Source organism: Pleurodeles waltl, chromosome 6 (genome assembly GCF_031143425.1).
Source record: "Pleurodeles waltl isolate 20211129_DDA chromosome 6, aPleWal1.hap1.20221129, whole genome shotgun sequence".
Lineage (NCBI taxonomy): Eukaryota > Metazoa > Chordata > Amphibia > Caudata > Salamandridae > Pleurodeles > Pleurodeles waltl.
The window spans coordinates 609316139-609340729 of NC_090445.1; the positions used below are offsets into that span (position 1 = coordinate 609316139).

The 24591-nt window shown below is 50.1% G+C and overlaps 1 protein-coding gene across 2 annotated transcripts in view; it reads right to left on the reverse strand.

Annotated features, from left to right (window-relative positions):
* TMEM9 (transmembrane protein 9) overlaps positions 1 to 24591 on the reverse strand; it is a 207571-nt gene that overhangs the window by 138742 nt on the left and 44238 nt on the right. For both annotated transcript variants that reach the window (XM_069238891.1, XM_069238892.1), the window contains exon 3: positions 24330 to 24421. In XM_069238891.1, the coding sequence (XP_069094992.1) occupies positions 24330 to 24421 (92 nt within the window). The remainder of the gene's footprint in view (positions 1 to 24329; positions 24422 to 24591) is intronic.

Consider the following 24591-nt stretch of genomic DNA (forward strand, 5'->3'; position numbering starts at 1 on the left):
CTCCAGACTCTACAGAACACCATAGCCAGACTCATTCTCAACCTCCCCAAGCACTCAAGCATCACCCCACACCTCAGGAACCTCCACTGGATCCCCATCCAGAAGAGATGCCTATTCAAAATCCTCACATTCGCATACAAGGCTCTCCACAAGCTAAGGCTGTCTTACACCAACCACCGACTGAGTTTCTAAGTCCCAGTAAGACAACTATGCTCCGCCTCGCTAAACCTCACACACACACCCCCCGCATCCATCGCAGACGCAGCGGAGGCCGCTCCTTGTCAGCAGCCAAGTCGTGGAGCACCCTGCCCCTCCCCCACTGAACTGCTCCCTCCTTGCCAGACTCCAGAAGGAGACTCAAGATGTGGCTTTTCGACTGAGAAACGGCATCCTCAGCGCCCAGATACCCATAGGGGTGATAGTGCTGCACTTTACAAATGATATGATTGATATACCCTTGTTTGTTAACTCTCAAATGAAGTTTACTCGCTGGGAGTATCCCATTTGTCAAGTGTTGGGAAGTAGAGGAAGTGACCTGACTGCAACTCCCAGGAGGCCCTGTGTCTGTAATTCCAACCAGCAGTCGAGTGGTCACTTGCTCATATACCCCTGTTTGTTAACTCTCAAAGGATGTTTGCTCACTTGGGATACCATTTGTCAAGTTTTGGGAAGTAGAGAGGGTGACTTGACTGCAAAGTCCAATAGGCCCTGTTTCTCTGACTCCAACAACCAAGTGTGTGCACCCGGTATTCCTAAGACCTGAAGCTGCATCACCAGATTGATACTGGCAGCAAACACATTGAAACAGCACTGCACACATGATGACTGCAGTCACATATACAACATAGTTCTGTGTTTGCCTGTATCTCACTCAACCGCGCCTCCAAATGGTCAAAGGCATTTGTTGCCTCTCCACTGTGTTGGCTTCACTAATGGTAGGATGTTATTTTCATTCCATCATCTAAAGTGCAACTGATTTGCACATCTCTTGAGCTGCTTGAGTCAAATAGTTGAGGCAAGCTTCACAGGTCATGCAAAATACTCAAATATCATGGTAACATGGCGCAATAGGCTATCCCAAAACCTAAGAATGTCCAGTGTCTCTGCTTACTGTAAAACAAAACCTTTGGAGGTAGATGTCACACTTCAACCAGTAACCATCTATTTCCTTCATCAACGGGTTAAGTTGTCACTGGGCACATGAAGGCCACCGAAAAGACAAGCAATACCCCCTTGGATGAAGCGCTCACTGATGACGACACTCCTGGCTTTTGGATGTGGGGGACGATCCTGGCTCATCCTGGCAACCTGGTCAAATGGCAACAGTGAGTCTCAATATGCCCACAATGTCACCTCCCAGCCCTGTTGCTTCAACATCACAGGCAACATGCGCCCCCCCCCCCAACCTGTGTACCTAGCACATTTTCCACCATCTTGTGCCCCCCCAGTCCTGGAACCTGAGGTGCAATTCGACACTGCGGACACTGAGGGTCCAGGACCCAGTTGGAGAGGGCACCCTGTGCCAAGGGCACAGGCGTTTGGGGATAGGATGTGTGGAAGGGATGCTGTGGGCCAGTGGAATGAAGCCACTGGGGCTGCTGTCGGCCATGACATCATCTGCCACATCTTGGAAGTCTATGAGGAGTCCCAAGGCATGATGGTCAGATGTTAACAGAACTCTGGGAAAGGAATCTGCTGCAAAGGGACATGATTGACAAAATGGATGCCCATAATAACAAAATAGCGACACTAATAGGGGTGCTGAGGGAAATTAACACCAGCCTGAGCAGGGCTTTACTCTCAACATCTACCCTTTCCTATGTGGCAAGTAAATCATGCCAAACTACATCTGCGGCAGACACAGGAAGGGAGGCCCTGCCAAAGGCACAAACAGCCACAGACACCCTTCCTCAGCAGCAGCTGATTCATTCCTCCCTCCACTCCTACCTCGCAAGCGGGGATGTCCAACAAAGAATCCAGGAGGTGCAGATGGCAAGACACCCACCACTGCCAGCTCTAAACCCCCTCCTTAACGTCCTCCTCTGTGTGTCACACATAGACTCTGTTGTCTGATCCTGAACCACATTCCGCATTTCCAATGGGAGGAGTACTCTGGACTTTGGACTTCCAATGGTGTGGCATCTACTACAATTATTTCATTCACCATGACTGACCCCTCCTCATTTCAATTTTTGTTATTTTATGTCACAAATAGCTTCTGTGAGTTGTCGAATTGCAATTAATTCACCAGTCACTAACTAATCATCTACTGTATTTAATTTCACATTTTGCCACGTAGATATGTCAGACCATGTGAACCATACCATGATGATCCAAGATACTTATGCAAGATGGGAAAAGTTGCATGCATACAGCGTCCAGCTCAGGATTACAACCATTCCACACAAACACATACAAAGGAGTGTCTCGTCAAAGAATACATTTTACTACTTTGTTCAGCACATTAGCTGTCAATATGTCTGAAACATACCAAATCATACATGATTGAATCATACTGGGTATAGGAGTATATTTACAGGTAAAGACCTCCATACCATAGAAGAAAGGAATTTGTCAGACATTGTCCTGTAGAATAGGCAAACATTAAAGTGATTGATGTCATCAGCTGGAGCCATATCACCTACCACACAAACGTAATCCAACATCATATCATGCAAGACTCAGACAGATGACAGTACAACAGTTTCTGATTACAGGGTCATTACAATCCAGTGCTTATGCATCTGGTGGTATGATACAAACAGTGATGTGACACAGGCACGTTGGCCTGCAATAATGAAACACATCAACTACATACAGGTCATACAAAAAGAGTGTTTAGCCAATGGGAAGGTTAACAAACATGATTCTGGCCTACAACTACATATTTTCTGACCACATTATGCATCAGGGCCACCACACGACAAGAAACAAGTCCAATGGAGTCTTCTAAACTTCCATACTATCACTCTGCAAGCTGTCTTGGCACAGGTTTCCTATACCCAACTCTGTGACCTACATTCCCTGGAACAATTCATGTTAACTTCATATGTCAGAACAGCATCACATATCTGCCAGAGTCACAACTCTGAAATGCCCATATGAAGATGTCATGGTGAAGGCACCTGAACAAAGAACCAAACAAGGAGTATAGGTATGAAACCATACATAAGACACATGTCACATAGCAAGCATTTGAAAAACAAAGTACATTGCAATAAATGTAACACAAATAATGCAACATCATCAAGGTACAGATGTGTCAAAAGCAAACTCATCAGGCTGATTTTCCCTGAGCATGCGTGGTACCAACCAACGTTGTCATATGGCGGTTGCAGGTCAATGGATGTCCCAGTCGACGGTGATAATTGCGTATGTGACATACATGTATGCTGCATTTCGCAAAATCAATCACTTGACTCCTGACACTGCTGCAATCAACACCTACACCACTTCAGCTGCTGTGTGCCACCTCTGAGAGCAATTATGCCACAGCCAGCATGTGAAAGGGCCCCTTCCTTCTCTCCAGAGGAGCTGGAGAAGCTCGTGGACTAGTTCCTTCCCCTTTATGATCAGCTGTATGGCTCCCCAGTGGAGCATGTAAGGCACAACTGACTCTGTTCAACACCCTCCTTTCCCTACTCACATGCTACAATGTGCCTCTGTGTGCCAGTTAGACTTCTTGTGTGCCCACTAGGCTCTAGTGGCAAGACTTGGCCTGAAAGCCTTAGTCCATTGCCTAGATTAGGAATGGGTACTGAGATAAATTCCTGAACTGGTACATATGTGCATTTTGCATCATTGTCAATGTGTGACATTGACTTATGACAGGTCCCTTACTCCCACAGCTCTGTTAACACCTTTACGTTAGTCATATTTGTCCATATGTGTGGAGTAAAGGGGGATTGCACAAGTAAAAATCCCACAGTGCATTTAGTTTGTAGATTGCAGGGAGGCCATGACATGTGAATCAGCAGCTTGGTTACGTGACACAAATTAGACCAAACATACCTTTGTATGTTGGATGATATTTCTGTAGGTTTACCACATATGGTAAAACGTGTGTTCTTTGGAACAAGTACATACCACACTAACTCACTCTGAGGTGGCATGAGTCTATATTGGGTATACCACATGTCCACACATGCACAGGGAAGAGACTTTCCATGCCCACCATAGCAGCCCTTTCTCTGACACTGAAATCTCAGGGTGAAGTCTGTTCTATGGTAGTTGCCTGTAGGGACTGTATGCAATGAGTCAATGTTGCAGAGTGTAAATGTGCCTGTCCAGTCCGTCCAATGGAGTTTAACCTTCAGAGTTCCACAATGGTGTGTTGTGTGTCATTGTGGCTCACATCACAGTACATGTTGCTTGAGCCTGGTGCTACCTGATGTCAGTAGGCTTGCTTAGTCAAGGTAGACCCTGAGCAGGGTAGTGAGTTAGTCTGCAGATGAATCCAAAAGTGTGTAGCAGGGGTGTGAAATTTAATAAGATATCTAATTGTCCATGAGACAGGTTGCTTCTTAAATCTACTTGTTCTGTAAAAAATATAAAATCAACTTCTCCCTTTGGTGCCATGTTGTGCGGTGACAAATTATGGCAGCAATCTCATCATGTAAGAGATCTGATAATAGCCTCTCTTATTATGCCAGGGCTACTATTATAGTAAGGCTTGAATAATTGAAATTTCAAACACTACTATAGCAATTTCTTTATTTTTCCACCTTTCCGCAGATCTACATACTGGGACTGGAGGAAGCAGAAAAGCAATGAATCCAGGGCTGTAATGCCTTTGAGTCTGCAAACCTACTAACTTGCATGTTTTAAGGATTCTCACCAGCTCTTCTCTAATCTTTTCATATAATGAGAAAGATTAGAAATTTACTACTGTCAATGGCAGAAGTAGAAGTTCTTCTAGGGTTGGGAAAAAGTGGTTGGAGGGAAAGTGAACTTGCAAACACTGAATAGATTTTCACATGAGCAAATCTACACATGCATATTTGCCCGTGCTAAAATACAGTTCACAAATATTTTTTAAGAGTACAATTTCCTGGTCTGCTTCTGTAAGTTCTTGTGGATTCATTAGAGCCACTAATTCAAAGACACATACCATGGGTGCACTTTTGTGACTTTCTTTAAAAATTGGGTCCCCAATTAATTCTGCTGTTAACAAAGACATTTTGTTTTTATTAAACTTCTATTTCTCCGTCAGCTGGTTTTACTATCAGTGATCGCATTCTGCTCTTTCACAAGGAACATATTGGCACACAAAGTAGTTTTGTTCAGGTCCAGGATCTACTGTGGCAATCAGTGGTGTAATTAAACTGGAGGGCGGCAGCCTACAAATAGCATGGAGAGGCCCCCCTCTAGACTCACTCAGGGCATGTACTGTACTGAGGGGGACCCCCTGGAGGTTGGCTGCGGGGCCTTGTTACACAACTGGTGGCAATGTGTGCTTTTTGAGACCAAAAACTTTTTTTTCTTTTTGCCAGTGATTGTTTCAATGGTAAGGGCCTGGTAGTTCCCACAACAATACAGTGTTACAAAAGCCATGCCAAAGCAAGATGCGCATTGACAAAACCAAAAGACTCACAAAAAAATGTCAAATGGTTTGGCTTTGCCAGTGCTTGTTTATTTTCATGCTTCCTATTATCTTGTTGAACATGGTTACACTGATTTTCCATTAGGAATATTTTTTGGAAATACAATCATACATCAACACGTTTTACTAAATGACGCTTCAAAGAAATAGCACCTAAAATTTCATAGTAGCGAAATGTTTTTTTCCTACTTAGATATTTTTTTTTAACATTGTATTTTGAAAGCAAAGAATCATCACTATTGCTTACAAGCTCCTGCAAACATTTGTATCTAATCAGAGAGCATTCTGGGAGTATTATAGTTAGCCTCATATTGTTGAACTTTTCAAACATGTGGACACTTTTTTTTTTTTACTGGAACGACTCAGTAGCGCAGTGTGACATTAAAACGTTTAGTTACAGCACTCCCCCTAATAATGAAGGCTTTTCATTAATGAACCATAAATGCAAGTCCGAACAGCATTAATGTATGGACACATATATTACCTCAACTGCAGACAGTTCCCTTCCCTGTATACTGGCAGCCAAAGGGTTTGTGCTGCAGGGGGTTGGTCCTACCTGCCCCAAGGACAAAATAAACATGAAAACACGTTGCTCTTGACTCCAAACAATATGTCCTGGACATCAGGTGACAGGAATTGCACATCCCTGGTGTATTCGTGTCCCTGTTCTCATCAGCATGTGTGCTTTACACTTGTGGTGTGCTGACAAGTTAAATATTTTGAACTTGGAGTTTCCGACGTGTGTGACACAACCTATTGGGCACAAAATTGTGTTTTTAACCTTTTGATTTGTCTCTTGCATCAGTACAGGTTAAAGCCTATTAGAAGGGATTTAGAGAGCCATCAACAGGAAAGTGCGGAGACTGGGGGTCCATAGCTGGCAGAGCGCCCACTGTCGCACGAGATGGGAGGACCTGAGACACTGGGCCCGTAAGATCGCTGAGTTCCAATTGGGGCTGTCCTCCCAACGTAGACGGGGTACGTGTCAGAGCCTGACCCCCTTACCCCAATGGCCCGCATTCTGGCAGTGGCCTCCTTGGAGCTTGATGGGGATTTGAGGGGAGCACAGCAGCTACAAGGGGGTGAGTCCAGGGCATATTCCCGTCTGTAACATTGCCAAGTTCATGTGTTAGGTTTTGCAATTTCTCCCTGAATATTGGGGATGGGCGATGTGTGACACACAAGATGAGTAACGGTTTGAGTAGGTATGGAAGTTGGTGCATGCTGATGAGCTTGCCTATTGGTCCAGTGACCTAGGACACAAAAGAGTAAAGTTCACAACCAATTTACTCTCCAGGGCCAACACTTGACTGAGTACAGTGAGCAATCAAGTCATGTTGTTTGTTGTTGTGGGTGTAATTTGTACACAACAGTCCACTACGCTTCAATGTGACAGCCTGTTAGAAATGGGGTCTTTGGTTGGCGGTCAGGTTACCCCCTGTCCAAGCAAGGACCCTCACTCTAGTCAGGGTAAGTCACCCACAATCCACATTATCCTGTGCCCACCCTCTGGTAGCTAGGCACTGAGCAGTCAGGCTTAATTTAGAAGGCAATGAGTAAAGTATTTGTGTAATAAATCATACAATAATACAATATAGCACCACAAAAATACACCACACAGTGTTTAGAAAAATATATAATATGTATTTGACAAGATGCAGGTCAAAACGATTAAAATGCAATAAGTAAATGTTGAGATATCACTGAAAAAGTGATATAAAGTCTCTTAAATCTTTTAAAGGCAAACAAAGTCTCTTTCAAGCACAAAGTACCTGGTTCGTGTGAAAAATCCCTGCAAAGAACCGCAGAGAAGGAGAAGTGTGGAAACAAAGGGGTGTGTTGATTTCTCAGGCCGCACACGGCAATGCATTGTTTAGTTTTCACGCCGGGACGGCTGTGCGTCGAGTTCCGGCGCTCGGTCATGGATCCTCTTTGGGTTGCAGTGCTTTCAGATGACCCGAGGACGGTGCGTGGATTTCATGCGCTGGCACGACAAAGTCACAGGAGCTGTGTCGATCCGGTGGGCGTTGCATTGAATTTTCTACCGCACGGCAGGCGCTGCGTCAATTCCTTTCTGGAAGTCGGGCTGCGTCATTCTGGCTTTGCTGTGCATCTATTCGGTGGACCATGTGTCGATTTTCCGGTCGCTACGCTGGTGCTGCGTCGATCTTCTCGTTGCGAAGTCGGGCTGCATCGTTCTGGTTCGGCGTGCGGTTACATTTTCACCGCGGAACAGGCTGTGTGTCGTTTCTGGCAGGCTGTGCGCCGAATTTCGCCGCACAAGGAGTCCTTCTTGAAGAGATGAAGTCTTTTTAGTCCTGAGACTTCAGGGAACAGGAGGCAAGCTCTATCCAAGCCCTTGGAGAGCACTTCCTCACCACAGCCAGAGAGCAGCAAGGCAGCATTCCTTCACAGAAAGCAGTCAGGTGAGTCCTTTGGGCAGCCAGGCAGTTTTTCTTGGCAGGATGCAGGATGCAGGTCCTGGTTCAAGTTTCTTCTCCAGGAAGTGTCTGAGTTGGTAGGGGCAGAGGCCCTGTTCATATACCCAAATGTGCCTTTGAAGTGGAGGAGACTTCAAAGAGTGGCTTATAAGTGCACCAGGTCCCTTTTCAGTTCAATCCGGTCTGCGAGGGTCCCAGTAGGGGGTGTGGCAGTCCTTTGTGTGAGGGCAGGCCCTCCACCCTCCCAGCCCAGGAAGACCCATTCAAAATGCAGATGTATGCAAGTGAGGCTGAGTATCCTGTGTTTGGGGTGTGTCTGAGTGAATGCACAAGGAGCTGTCAACTAAACACAGCCAGACATGGATTGTAAGGAACGGAAAGATTTAAGTGCAGAGAAATGCTCACTTTCTAAAAGTGGCATTTCAAAAATAGTAATATTAAATCCAACTTCACCAGTCAGCAGGATTTTATATCACCATTCTGGCCATACTAAATATGACCTTCCTACTCCTTTCAGATCAGCAGCTACCACTCAAACAATGTATGAGGGCAGCCCCACTGTTAGCCTATGAAGGTAGCAGGCCTCAGAGCAGTGTAAAAACGAATTCAGGTGTTTTACATTACCAGGACACGTAAACTACACAGGTACATGTCCTGCCTTTTGCCTACACAGCACTCTGCCCTATGGGTTACTTAGGGCATACCTTAGGGGTGTCTTGTATGTAGAAAAAAGGGGAGTTTTAGGCTTGGCAAGTACTTTTAAATAAATGGCAATTCGAATTGGCAGTGAAACAGCACACACAGGCCTTGCAGAGGCAGGCCTGGGACAAGGTTAAGGGGCTACTTAAGCGGGTGGCACAATCAGTGCTGCAGGCCCACAAGTGGCACTTAATCTACAGGTCTTGGGCACACATAGTGCACTCTACTAGGGACTTATAAGTAAATTAAGTAGTCCAATGGGGTATGATCCAATGTTACCATGTTTAAAGGGAGAGAGCATATGCACTTTAGCACTGGTTAGCAGTGGTAAAGTGCGCAGAGTCTGTAAACCAGCAAAAACAGTATCTAAAATTTGGAGGGAGGCAGGCAAAAAGTTAGGGGTGACCATCCTAAGGCTGTCAGGTCTAACACAGCCCAAACAACATAGTCTGGTCAAGTGAGGATTTGGCATCTGTCCCTCACAGGCCACTTGTCTTCAGTGTTTCATGAGTGCTGGCACCTCACTACTGTCTGTCGCGTGAAGGTGGCCATCATACATGTGACAGAGCATACATTGCTCTTTGGGTGCAGTCATAGACCAATACTTTCCCTTGGTAAGTGGTGAATGTCTATTGACATGAATTTTATGAAAACACTGTTGCCATTGTTACTTGTGCCTACATGTTAGCATGTGTTCCCTTCATTTTTGCCTAATCCTTTTCACTCCTGTTTCATGCATGGTCTGCCTGTCTTCATGGGATGATGTCTGACTTTACTCACATACGTGTACATGCCAACATGTGTTTGGAACTGGAGATATGTGAAGGGGTTACAGTTCAGGTGGTGCCACAGACAGGAATTTGTCACCATTGATTGGTGGCTCACACATACCCTCAGCCGTCATTGCATGTAATTTGACAGGTACAACTGCAGTAGCATTGAAAGACATGACAGAACTACAGTTTTTACCGACAATGTGCATTTCGATCGCCATTGATGTAAAACAGGCCTCGAAAAATCATACAAGTTTTACTAGACCTGCAGGTCGAGTAGCATGAACAATCTACTCAACCTAACTGTAATGTACTGGACCCGGAAACAGGTCTTAAATTGTGTGATCCTAGGCAAATACTGTATTTTACAGAGTCACCTTTTACTTCATTCTCACATATGAGCGCACCTTCAAATATGTGCGTTCAGCATGTCTGCTATAAAAAATCCTCTTTTGTTTGATCAAATACACTAAGGCCCTCATTACAACCCTGGCGGTAAATCCCGCTTACCGCCAAGCTGAAGGCCGCCAACATACCGTGGCGGAAATCCGCTACAGGTATTACGACCCACATCTCGTAATCCGCCACAGTACAGACACCCACACAAGTCCGCCACACCAAAGGTCAGTGATAAACTGGCGATACCAAAACCCACACCGTCACGCCAACAAGAATATGCCCACACTATCACAAATCAACACGGCGGTCTTTCAACCGCGGTAAACCATTGGCGGTACACACTGCCACGCTCAAAATACACACACATTTACAAAACACAACCACGTTGGACAATCTGAAATTCACACACCTGATACACATACACACAACACACCCACACCACTATAAAACACACACCCACACTACCCACAACCCCTTACAAATACATTTTTGTGAAGCACAGAGAGAGAATAGCCAACACTACATCAGCATCCACAAGCACACCACACCATCACTCATACAACATCCACGCACCTCAAACAACACACACCAACACAACATTTCACACAGCACAACAAACATCACCTCACACATCACCCACACCACATCATGGCACCTCAAAGACACCCCAGGTTTTCCGAGGAGGAGCTCAGTGTCATGGTGGAGAAAATCATCCGGGAAGAGCCACAGCTTTTCGGATCACAGGTGCAGCACACCTCCATTGCTAGGAAGATGGAGCTATGGCAGAGAATCGTTGACAGGGTCAACGCAGTGGGACAGCATCCAAGAACACAGGATGACATTAGGAAGAGGTGGAACGACCTACGAGGGAAGGTGCGTTCCGTGGAATCCAGACACCAGATTGCTGACCTCGTTGTCAGGCCAGGACGCTCCCCCCGCCGCGCAGCGCACCCTGCAGGTGCCCTGTTCCCTGATTGTGCTGCTGCCCCTGTTCGAGGCCCTCCTCCACCCGCAGGCCCTCGCCTGCGCCTCATCCCTGGTGGCCCAGTGGTGGGCAGTAAGGTTTGCTTCTGTTGTGTGTCTGTTTTTCTCCTCGTTTGTCTCCTCGTTGCTGTCTCTGTTGTGTTGCTGTTGTTACTGTCCCCGTTATGCCCACTGTGTCCATTAGTTCTTGTACTCTGTATCTGTATCTGTAATTTGTATCTCTGTTACTCTATTACTCTATTGTTTACTGTTTTTGTTTTATCTGTGCGCTTGACCCCGCACGTCTCTCTCCTCCTCTGACCCCCCCACCCCCAATCCATCGCCATCCGCCAGCTTCCCTGTTTTTTTTACTCTTCTGTACTCCCCCTGCCCTCCCACCTCCCCCTCCCCTCTAGTTCCCCAGCGTTATTTTCCAACCCCCCTCCACCCTCGCCGCTCCCTCGCCCGTTTTTCCCGCCGCTTCGGCCCCGCCCCCCTTCCGCCCCCAGCTCCTCCTCCCTCCCTCCACCCCCTCTTAATGCAGGTCGCTGCGCGACCGCGCCGATGGCGTGCCAGAGGCAAGCCCGTCTGCGCCCGGACCGCGTCCAGTGCCAGAACCCCTGGTCCTCGCCCGCCGCTCCTCACCCCGCCCAGGCTCAGCTACGACGCTACGTCCCTCCACGCACTCAACAACGGCCGAAACCAAAACCAACACTGCTACCAAGCCGCACCGAAGTACACCCACGGCCCGTTCACCTGCTGCACCTGCCACTTCTCCTGCGACCGAACCGCCAAACCAACGAACACCAGACCGAACCTCCTCCGCAGCATACTCCTCAACACCCGCTCCGCACGCAAACACGCCGTAGAACTCTGGGACCTGCTCGACAGCACCGCCCCGGACGTAGCCTTCCTGACCGAGACATGGTGGAACGAATCATCCGCGCCAGACATCGCCATCCCAGACGGATACAAGATCTCCCGCAGGGACCGCACCAACGGCTACGGAGGAGGACTCGCCATCATCCACAAATCCTCCCTCAAGGTCACCACCCACACCGACGACCATTTCAACACCGCAGAGCTTCTACACTTCCGGATCCACACCGACCCCAACACCACCCTCAGAGGTACGCTCGTCTACCTGCCCCCCGGACCACGGGCCCAGTTCTGCGACTCCATCGCCGACCTCGCAAGCACCCATGCACTCGCCTCCACGGACTACATACTCCTCGGGGACCTCAACTTTCACCTTGAGAACAACAACGACCACAACTCCACCACGTTGATCAACAACCTCGCAAGCCTCGGACTCAGACAACTTGTCACGTCAACAACCCACGCCGCCGGACACACTCTGGACGCCATCTTTTCCATCAGCGACCACGTTACCTTCAACGACACCACCGAACCCTACTGGACCGACCACCACTGCATCCATTTCACCTACAACAAAAACACCGCACACCTCCACAGCCGCCAACTCCCCCGCCGCAACTGGGGCAAAGTCACCAAAGAACAACTCCTCAGACCCCTCTCCCAGAACCCACCGAACGAGCCTACCGACCCAGACACCGCGGCCTACAACTTCAGACAGTGGATCAACGACTGCGCCAACATCCTCGCCCCACTGAAGAAACCCCCCAACAACCCCACCAGCAAGAAAGCCTCCTGGTTCACAGACGAACTCCTGGCCTCCAAACGCGCCTGCAGGAAACTAGAAAACAAATGGCTCCAAGAACGCACACCGGTCAATCAGGATGCCCTCAAAGACGCAACCCGCTGACACCACCACCTCATCAGGACCACCAAGAGGTCCTCCTTCAAAGACCGCCTAGACAACAACGCTCATGAAAGCAAAGAGCTCTTCCGCATTGTGAAGGAACTATCCACCCCCAGCACCAACGTCAACGACATCCCGCCCTCCCAGGAACTCTGCGACTCCCTCGCCGCCTTCTTCTACAACAAGATCGCCCACATCCACAGCAGCTTCAACACCCTGACCGCACCCTCCTCAGTCACCACCTCGTACCCTAGCATCGCCAACCCCATCAACACCTGGTCCAACATCGACGACGACACAAATCGCACAATCATGAACTCCATCCACTCCGGATCACCGACCGACCCCTGCCCCCACCACATCTTCAACAAACCCGACTCTATCATCGCGCCCCAACTCTGCAAGATTATCAATGCCTCCTTCGAAGCAGGCACCTTCCCAGAAAACTGGAAGCACACAGACATCAACGCCCTCCTCAAGAAACCAAAAGCCGACCCCAAGGACCTCAAGAACTTCCGCCCCATCTCCCTCCTCCCCTACCCCGCCAAAGTCGCAGAAAAGATCGCCAACCTTCAGCTGACACGCCACATCGAAGACTACAATGTTCTCGACCCCTCACAAACCGGATTCAGACGCAACCACAGCACAGAGACCGCCCTCATCGCCGCAACAGATGACATCAGACGCCAACTCGACCGCGGCGAGACCTCCGCCCTCATTCTCCTAGACCTCTCAGCGGCCTTCGACACAGTCTGCCACCACACCCTACTGTCACGCCTCCAAGAAGCCGGAATCCAGGAAAAAGCCCTAGCCTGGACCTCATCCTTCCTCTCTGGCAGAACACAGACAGTTCGCCTCCCACCCTTCCGCTCAGAAGCCAACAACATCATCTGCGGCGTCCCCCAGGGCTCCTCCCTGAGCCCAACGCTGTTCAACATTTACATGGCCCCCCTCGCACAAGTGGCCCGCCGTTTCGACCTCAACATCATCACCTACGCCGACGACACCCAGCTCATCCTCTCCCTCACCAACGACCCTGCCACCGCCAAAGCCAACCTCCACGAGGGTATGAAGGCAGTCGCCGACTGGATGAGAGATAGCAGCCTGAAGTTCAACACCGACAAGACAGAAATCCTCATCCTCGGGACCTCCCCCTCCGCCTGGAACGACTCATGGTGGCCCACCTCCCTCGGAACCCCCCCGACGCCCACCGACCACGCCCGCAACTTGGGATTCATCCTCGACTCCGCACTCTCCATGGACAGACAAGTCAACGCCGTCACCTCCTCCTGCTACAACACCCTCCGCACCCTCCGCAGGATCTACAAGTGGATCCCGACCAGGAAGACAGTAACCCACGCCCTCGTCAGCAGCAGACTGGACTACGGCAACGCACTCTATTCAGGAATCCCAGCGAAACACCTACAACGCATCCAAAACGCCTCAGCACGACTCATCACCAACGCACCCCGCCACAGCCACATCACCCCTCACCTCAAAGGACTCCACTGGCTCCCCGTCAACAAAAGCGTCACCTTCAAGCTCCTCACCCACGAACACAAGGCACTTCACAACGCCGGCCCCTCCCACCTCAACGGCAGACTCAACTTCTACACTCCGACCCGCCAACTGCGCTCCGCGAGCCTCGTCCTCGCCAACGTCCCCCGCATCCAACGAACCTCCTCCGGCGGCAGATCCTTCACCTACCTCGCCGCCAAGACCTGGAACACGCTCCCTACCTGCCTCCGACAGACCCAAGACCTACTCGCCTTCAGAAGACTACTCAAGACCTGGCTCTTCGAGCAGTAGCAGTCCTTCCCCCCAGCGCCTTGGAACCCTAACGGGTATGTAGTGCGCTCTATAAATATCTGTGATTGATTGATTGATTGACTGTACAGAGGGCTGGCGGTGGACACCCACCTCCTCCCCCACAACTAACAACATGGGAGGAGCAAGTCTTGGCAATACTGCATCCTGAGGGCCTTGCAGGAGTAGCAGGAGGACTGGACTCTGGTAAGTCAAATCTTAATTACCATATCCCCCCACCCCACCTGCATGCCATCACATACCCCCACCCTCCCCCTCACCCGCATCACTCCAACACCTCACATATGCCCCACTAACACAACCCAGCCATCCCAATACCAAGCCCTGCATGCAACACCAAAGCATGGACACCCATTGCCAAAGCATGTCCAGTACAGACACCCACACAGACCCCAAAACACTAATCACACAATGGCAAACACAACAAGGCAAGCACAGGAGTAGAGGGTAACTCACCCAATGCACAAGATGGCACACACAGATATTAAAATAATGCATTTACACCCCAACAGGACCCATACCCAACGTCACTGGACAGGAGGTGCCAGACATATCCAGTCTCCCCACAGAAGAGGCCCACAGTGATGACAGCAGCTCTGCACGCCTGGATCAAGATGACCAGCCCGGCCCATCAGGGACCTCTGGATAGTCGGTTCCCCTGCCACAGTCATAAGCCACCACAGACCCTCCCCCTTCAGGAAACACCACCACAGCACCCACCCAGCGGGCCCATGCCACTGTCCCCAGGACACGTCAATCAGCAGTGTGCCCACCACTACAGGGACCCAAGGCAAACCCACCAACCCAGGACAATCAGGGACCTGGGGTCAGTGGCATTGGGCACACGGTTCAGGGGACAGAGGCACAGGATAACAGGGAAGCTGGGAGGACTGCTGTGCGACAGGGGGAGGACAGGCCCAGGGAACTCTCCACGAGGCACTCTCCAACATCATGAGAGCATACCACCATTCCCAGGAGACCATGGGCACGGTACTGGCCAAGTTTCAGTAGACCCAGCGGATGCAGGAGGAACACTACCTGGGAATCAGGGAGGACTTGAACTCCATCAACACCACCTTCACCATTGCAGGGGTGCTGGCAGACCTGGCCAACACCATGAGGGACACAGTGGCACACAAACGAGCCCCTGACACCAGCCTGGCCTGGTACAGCCCTCCACCTCCGCCGGCGCTAGTGGACAGGAGGCCCCGCCACAGGAACAACAGGCCACCAGCACCCCACCCTCTGCAGAAGGAGAACCAGCCCGCAAACGGTCCCTGAAATCCAGGAACAAGACAGAGAACATTGCCAAGACCCCCGACAGGAAATAAGACCCTTCTGATTGTCACCCTTCTGTCCCACTTTGTCACCCTGTCCACCTTAAACTGCCATTGCTCCCCTTCCTATGTCCCCTTGGACAATGCACCTGTGAGACTAAGAAACTGAACTCTACCATGGACATTCCTCCACCATCACCCCAGCCCATTGCACACCCCCTCCACTTATTGGCACAGAAATAAATATCCTTGAATCACAAATCAATCTGGAGTCCGTCTGTATTTTTACAAATGTGTAATTGCAACCTTTCGGAAATCTAGCAATGTCAATGTTCATGTTCACATACCATGGTTACACAGTTGTTGGGCAGCAGTAAACATAGCAGAGGGCACAAAGTGGGACCCAGATCTGTGAAATGGAAAGCCAAAGTGACATGTCTGGGCCCATACACAGAGGTAAAAAGGCAGATTTATGCTATGTCCTACAGTAGTAGGAGATGTGAGAAGCAGTGCCATCCTCTTACCTGTGTCTCACTGGAAGTACTGCATGATGATGTTGTTTCAGTTGTCTATATCTTCTTCTTCTGCCTCCTCTTCTTCACTGTCCACAGGCTCCACAGCTGCCACAAGACCAGCATCAGGCCCATCCTCCTGCAGAAAAGGCACCTGGCGTCGCAATGCCAGGTTGTGCAACATACAGCATGCCACGATTATCTGGCACACCTTCGTCGGTGAGTAGTATAGGGAGCCACCTATCAGATGGAGGGACCGGAACCTGGCCTTCAGGAGGTCGAAGGTGCGCTCTATTATCCTCCTAGTTCGCCCATGTGCCTCATTGTAGCATTCCTCTGCCCTTGTCCTGGGATTCCTCACTGGGGTCAGTAGCCATGACAGGTTGGGGTAACCAGAGTCACCTGAAAATATCGAGGGACAACTGTTAGATATCCTCCAACCATTAGGGACTCTCCCATACCCAGACACCTATTTAAACTGTGTGTGGACCATCACATAAGGGATGCTATTCCTCAAAATTTAAGCGTCATGCACTGAGCCAGGATTCTTGGCATTCACATGGGAGATGTACTGGTCTGCCAAACACACCATCTGCAAATTCATTGAATGGTAGCTTTTCCGGTTTCTGTGCACCTGTTCATTCCTGCGGGAGGGGACAAATGCCACATGTGTACCATCAATGGCACCAATGATGTTGGGGATATGTCCCAGGGCATAGAAGTCACCTTTCACTGTGGCAAATCCTCCACCTGAGAGAAAACGATGTAGCTGCGCATGTTTTTCAGCAGGGCAGATAGCACTCGGAACAACACGTTAGAGAACATTGGCTGTGACATCCCTGATGCCATGGCCTCTGTTGTTTGAAAGGAGCCACTTGCCAGGAAATGGAGCACTGACAGGACCTGCACTAGAGGGGGTATTCCTGTGGGATGGTGGATAGCTGACATCAGGTCTGGCTCCAATTGGGCACACAGTTCCTGGATTGTGGCACGATCAAGTCTGTAAGTGATAATGATGGGTCTGTCTTCCATTGTCGACAGGTCCACCAGGGGTCTGTACACCAGAGGATGCCGCCATCTCATCACCTGCCCCAGCGGACGTGCCCGATGGAGGAGAAGGGTGAGCAGAGGGTCATACACCACATAGGTTTCACAAGGCTGTTTAGCACAATCGTGAAATAATCTTTGTGTGCCTTTGTCTGTCCGTATTCCTGGCCAAAATTGCTGTGACGTAGTTAGTTGGCCTGCCATGTAGCCACCTGAAATGGCGGCTGCCTGACCTGTAAAGAGGGACAAGGGGAAATGAGGTAACTGTGCTGGCGTTATGCAGCTTTGCGGTAGGCAGTTGAAGACCGCTGCGCAATTCAGCATTGGTTATCATTGGGCCCTATGGGTTTCAGGTGCCAATGACGATGTACGCCGGCGGTGACGGTACGCACCGCCACGGACGTGACTGCCATTTTCTATCAGTTCCCTCACTTGATACCTGACCTTCAACAGGAGAGGACCTACACTGCAAGTGCTGCTGTGACCTACGTCTGGAAGCGACAATGGCTACAGTGTCTGGGGAAAGGGCCCCTGCCTTCACTGCGGAGGAGTTGGAGAAACTGGTGGATGGGGTTCTCCCCCAGTACACGCTACTCTACGGTCCTCCAGAAAAACAGGTGAGTAAACTGTGTGCATGGTGGATGGCACATGATTGTATGGAGTGTCGTGGATGGAACAGACGGTGGCGGGGTGGGACAGGCCAGCATGTGAGGATGGTGAGTGTATGTTTTTCTGGGCCAAGGTGGGAGGTTTGTGGCCAATCTGTGAGAAGAACTGTATGGGGGAGTAACATCCATTTTTACTTCACTATTCCTCTAGGTCAGCGCCCACCAGAAGAAGGGTATTTGGCGTGCCATCGCCAAGGAAGTGCGGACCCTGGGGGTCTACCATAGATGGAGCACCCACTGCCGTAAAAGATGGGAGGTCCTGCGTCGCTGGAGCAAGAAGACGGCGGAGGCCCAGCTGGGGATGGCCTCCCAAAGTGCAAGGGGTGCCCGTCGCACCATGACCCCCCTGATGTACCGGATCCGGGCGGTGGCATATCCTGAGTTGGATGGGCACTTGAGGGTATCACCGCAGCCACAAGGGGGTGAGTACAGTCTCATTCAGCTGACTCTGCGCGCTTGACGAGGTGTCTGGGTGGGAGAGGTGAGCTGTGGGTTCCCCTTGGCCAGGGCAGACGTGCCAAGGTACATCCATTGTTTTGCAGGCTCAGTGCCACTCAAACCCCAAACGTGGTAGTTGCCCTCTACACCTAGTCAGGCTCCTATGGGTTCCAGCTCTGAATGAAATGGGTCTAGACAGTCCCCCACAGGCATGTTCTTTTCCCCTGCACTGTTAGTGCATGCGCTAGTGCATAGGGCTGCTCCCTGTATGTTATATCCACCAACGGTAGTTGTGTCTTTCACCCCCCTTTTTGTTTTGTCACCCTGTCCTTGTGTGCATTAGCATCATCTGGCGGAGGAGCATTGGCACCGGAGCAGGAGGGAGCTGCAACCCACATGGCCCGGGAGGGTGAATTTACAGAGTCTGAAGGCACCAGTGGGACGGAGGGCGAGGGGAGCTCCACGACGGGGACAGGAGCAGACACCAGCGACAGGGATTCCTCCTCTGATGGGAACTCCCTTGCGGTGGCAGGCACCTCTGTGCCCACCGCAACAACAGGTACAGCCGCCACCCCCCCCTACCAGCACCGCCCTCCTAGCAGCCCCTCATCAAGTTTCCCGTGCCCACTCACCCAGGAGGATGGGCATCTCCTTCGCCCCAGGCACCTCAGGCTCTGCCCCAGTCAGCCCTGCTGCCCTCAGTGAGGAGGCTATTGACCTCCTGAGATCCCTCACTGTTGGGCAATCAACCATTTTGAATGCCATCCAGGGTGTCGAGAGACATTTGCAGCAAACAAATGCATACCTGGAGGGCATTCATTCTGGCGTGGCGGCCCAACTGAGAGCATTTCAGGCTCTGGCCTCAGCACCAATGGCAGCTATTGTCCCTGTGTCCAGCCTCCCCCTCTAACTTCATCTACCCAGACCCAATCCCCTCTACCTCAGCCTATCCCAAGCACACCATCAGACCAGCATGCACACTCATCAACACACAAGGGTGGACATGGCAAACATAAGCACCACACATCCCACAGGTACTCACACAAGCACCAGACCCATGCAGACACACCAACATCCACTGCCTTCACTGTGTCCCCCTCCTCCACGTCCTCCTCCTCCCTCCCTGTCTCGTCTCCACTCTCACCTGCATGCACTACATCTTCAGCCACTACCTCCATCACCAGCACGCCCATCACCACACACCGCTCACGTGCAATCACCACCCCCACTACCATGCACATGTCCCCTGTGTCCTCTCCCAGTGTGTCTGTGAACCCTCCTCCCAAACTACAAAAGCGCAGGCACACACCCACCCAACAGCCATCCACCTCACAACAGCCTCCGGCCCATGCACCTTCACCCAAATTCAGAAGACGTACACCTCCTACAACCACTATCACTTCCTCCACTCCCAAACCCCCTCCATCTTCCCGTCCCAGTGTGTGTAAGAAACTCTTCCCGGCCAACTTTGACCTCTTCCCTACACCTCCCCCACCCCGTCCTTTCCCCAGGGCCAGGATGTCCAGGTCCCTGCCCAGCACCTCAGCCACCAAACCCTCCAGCACTGTGGTCTCAGCAAGTCCGGTCACATCGCAGGCAGCACCCATCAGGGCTGCCAGTGTGCCACCTAGCGAGGCCAAGGATCCTCCCATTCCGCCACCTGCCAAGGTGAAGAAGGTGCCCACATACCGTAGGGAAAAGCCATACCAACCACCCAGCAAGGCCCAAGCAGCGACATCCAAGGTGGGAAAGGGACACAAGGCAAAGGGGAAGTCAGGACAGGGCACGGACCCTCCGGCTGAGGGACCAGAGTCACCCCTTCTGGCAACCAGAACAGCAACCTGTACAACGGTGGACACCGCCACCTGCACGTCTGCTGCCTCTGCAACAGTCCCCAGCATCATCCCCAGTGGGCAGCCGTCCGAGGCTGCAGGAGACGTCCTGCTGTCTCCCTCCGCAGGTGCTGACACATTCACCACCGGCAGCATCTCCGCCACAGACACCGCCGCAACCACCGCCACCAGCCCCGCAACGTGCTCAGACATTGCCACCATAGCCGACATGGCTAACATCCCCAGTGGGCAGCCATCCGAGGCTGCAGGAGACGTCCTGGACCCTGCACAGCGTACATGAGGCACGACACCCAGCACTGTTTGTACCAGCAGGTGGCAGGCAAAGTCGCAGCAGGGTGGAGTGCGTCTCTGCCTCCATGGAGTATCATGCTACCTGTTCCCAGGCAATCTCGTGGCACACAGACCCAGGTGAGGGAATGGGAGCTGCCACACTGCATGTGAAGCACTCTGGGCACAAAGCCCCCTCCAGAACCAGTGGAGAAAAGCATCCACAACCCCAATCCTTGGCAGGATCAAGCACTCTGGGCACAAAGCCCCCTCCAGAACCAGTGGAGAAAAGCATCCACTCCCACAGTCCTTGGCAGGATGAAGCACTCTGGGCAAAAAGCCCCCTCCAGAACCAGTGGAGAAAAGCATCCACAACCCCAATCCTTGGCAGGATGAAGTACTCTGGGCACAATTCCCCCTCCAGAACCAGTGGAGAAAAGCATCCACTCACACATCCTTGGCAGGAAGAAGCACTCTGGGCACAATGCCCCCTCCAGAACCAGTGGAGAGAAACATCCATTAGAGAGACTGTGCTTTGCACTCCCCAGGATAAAGCAGTGGGCAAACCACCCACTTGTGAGACTTGAGACTGTGGCTTTGCACTCCCCAGGATAAAGCAGTGGGCAAACCTCTCACTTGTGAGACTTGAGAGACTGTGGCTTTGCACTCCCCAGGACCAAAGTGTGGGCACAGAGCCCCCTAGTGGAGCAGTGGTGTTGTCCGTTCATCTGGCTGAGGTGCCCCTCTCCCCCCACCACCTCCCCCTGAGGTGCCTGTTTATTTTCAATCTGATGCCCCAGCAGTGTTCTCTCCGTTTCGAGTCAGGTATCATGTGTGGGCTTCGCCCATGCATTTTGGGACCACTGGTCCACGGACAATGATTGCAATACTATCCGGACTTGTGTAGTTGCTGTACTTATTTGTATATACTGATGATTTAAATGTATCTTTGCCCATCTGATTTTTCGATCAATACACTCGTTACAATCATTTCATTTTTTCCTTGAGTTCTTCCAGAGGGTGACGGGGTGTAAATGTCATGTTGCTGCATGTGTTTGTGTGTATGTTGTTGTGGGTGGGGATGGGGGTGTTGCGTGTGTCACTCTCTCTTTCCTCCCCCCTCCCCTGTGTGCTAGGTGCAGTACTCACCGTGGTTGTTGCCGGCGTCTTTGCTGCTCCTGGTAGAAGAGGAGGTAAACCAACATTGGCAGGACCTGTAACTCGGGCTCCATGGCGTCCTGGTTCCTCGTTGGGTGTCGAGAGGTGAGTGGTTTCCGTTCCAAGTCCTGTTTCCGCCATGCTTTTGATGGCGTTGGTACCGCCCCGGAAAAGGTGGCGGATAGGCCTGTTGTAATACAGTGGGCGGTATATTGTGTTCTGCCTGTCTGTTGGCGGTTACCGCCGCGGTGTTTGTTTCTACCGCCGTGGCGGTCGGAGTGTTAAAGTGGCTGTCTATGTTGGCGGTTTCCGCCATGGTCATAACTCCATTTTCTTAACAGCCGGCCTGTTGGCGGTATTACCGCCGCTTTAACACCGACTGCCAGGGTTGTAATGAGGGCCTAAATGTTTGCTCCATGTATAATAAATCTATCCCAAATATAGAGTACACATGATCCATGACTTGCATCTTAGTTTACTAATAGCTTTGCCATCAGTGCAGGAGTGTTTCTCAGTTTATGTTTAAACACTCACTTTTAATAAGTATACTAAAAAAGCATGATGTGGTAGCGCACTGTCATTTACAGGTAGTAAATTTCCAAGAAACGCCCAAAAACCTTCCCACTAACTTGCTGCTTTACTGATAAACCTATATAGTGTATTAACAATATTCAGTGAAAACGTGGTTTCAGAAAACAGATTTATAATTTGCACATCACAAAGTAAAGTGTTCTGACTTTTTTTCACCCAATTAAGATATTTTCTTCTTAACAGAGAAGTACAAAAAATGGTCTTTCGCAGCTACTGAAATAAATATTTTGAAATGTTTGTAAAGTTCAGTTAGTTATGTCATTGTTATGTGTTAGGAAAAACCTGATACAGACAGCCTTTCTTTTCACAGAGGTCAGACAGTTTATCTTACAAACTCCCAGAACTCTGCAGCCACAAGGAAAAGTAATTGTATTGCAAGAATACAAACTGACTTTTGACCTCTGTCTCTGAACACAGAGCAAATGTGACAAGAATAAGATGTAAAGGCATCTTAATTGCTAATTCAGTTTCTGACTGAACTGAAAACCCCTTCTTTGTCAACTCACCAGAAGGGGCGAATACGTTCTCAAAATAGCTTGACTTGATAAAATATGACTCGCCAAAGCAAGTGGTCAAGTAGATTTTTCAAGCCCTGGCACATGTGAAACGGGGAAGGTCTATTAGCTACCTGTTGACATTCATCATGGACTGATTTTCAGTTATGTGGGAATCATATGTCGTTGTGCGCAATCATTAATACAAGGAAATCTGTTTGCATAACAAAAAGAGACAGTGACATTGCTTCCCACTGTGCAACATGTTAAGTGCCTTCTACAAGTACGTGAGTATCCCTACCCCTCAGCAACATTCAAAGGACTATTAAATTCAAGTGATGCAATCAGAGTATGGTATTGTTAGGATACTAATCAAGAGAGGTGTTATCCCTGGGGCTAGCCGATTCATTGTGATGTGGATTTTGTAGACATTTCTCCATGACATTTTGCCCAACTTGTCTCCAGTGTACATTTCCTCGCACGATGCACTATCTGAGCAACATTAGTACAACCTCCATGATGTAGCTTAAAACAGCAGGATAGTGATCTATTAACTAAGTTGGGTATTTATTTTCATTAACTAGAGTAGTTAATATGGCTGAGTCAAGAATGGATAATGGACTATATGGGAAATGGAGGCTCCAAATGCACATTGATGTAGTATCTAGAATAAATGTAATCAGCACCATTTAGGTCTCTTAACTGAGGATTTTATTTTTAAAATCAACTAACATACAAACTCAAAAGGTATTTTTATAACCTTGGCGGTCACAGTGGCGTTGGACTGCCGCCAATGTGGCAGTCCGGCCGCCACATTACGACCGTGGCGGTTGCGCCACGGTCGGACAGCAAGCACCTCCAGTTTTCCTCCATAAAAGGGGTTGGCAATGCTTGAGGCACCCTGGGGATTACGATTCCCTTCTCCACCAGCGCTTACATGGCGGTAGCACTGCCATGTAACTGCTGGCGGAGACGGGCTGCATGGGGCCCCAGAGGGCCCCCTGCACTGCCCATGCACTTGCCATGGGCAATGCAGGGGCCCACCTGGACAGCCCCCTCGCAAAGTTAAAGCAGACAGTGAACATCACAACAGGTGCTGCTGCACCCTACGCACAACAGCATGCTGCCAGTTCTATTATGAGCCAGAGACAATGCTGTTGGGCATTTCCCGCTGGGCCAGCTCCGCCCGCTGACCCAGCGGGAAACTCTTAATGAGGCCCCCGGGAAGGCGGCGGCACTGGCAGCAACCTGTCCGTTGGGACTTCGGTGGACGGGCTTTTCCATCGGCCAAAGTATCTAATCAAGAAGTGCTAAGTGCTCAAGTATTTCCAATCAGTAAGGGAGAAGATATCTGGTGAACCTTTCTTGGCATCACTTGGCCCTGATGATTTCCTATCTCACCCCCACACTGACTATCGGGCAGAGTATTTTTTCTATCAACTGCTGTGCACATTTGATAGCAGCTCTGACAGTTTCAAAACAATGTTCAAAGAAATGTGATCACTTATAGATTGATCCATGGAGGAGGATCTCTTACCAGTCCTTCTGGGATACGTTGTTTTTGTAAATCTGCCCGCTAATGTTTCGGTAAGGAGGGCATATGCACTTGCATCGGACGTCATCTGGTTTCTGAAACATAAGATAGAGGGAAAAGTTAAGGGAAAATCAGGGAGTTTAAAAGAAAAGGAGATAAACATTGGAAGAGGGGCATTTGAGAGTATTATGTCACTAAGTCTAGAATGTTCAGGTGAAGGTTCTGGAAGTTTCTGAGATACAGAAATTCTTACTAAAAAGAATAA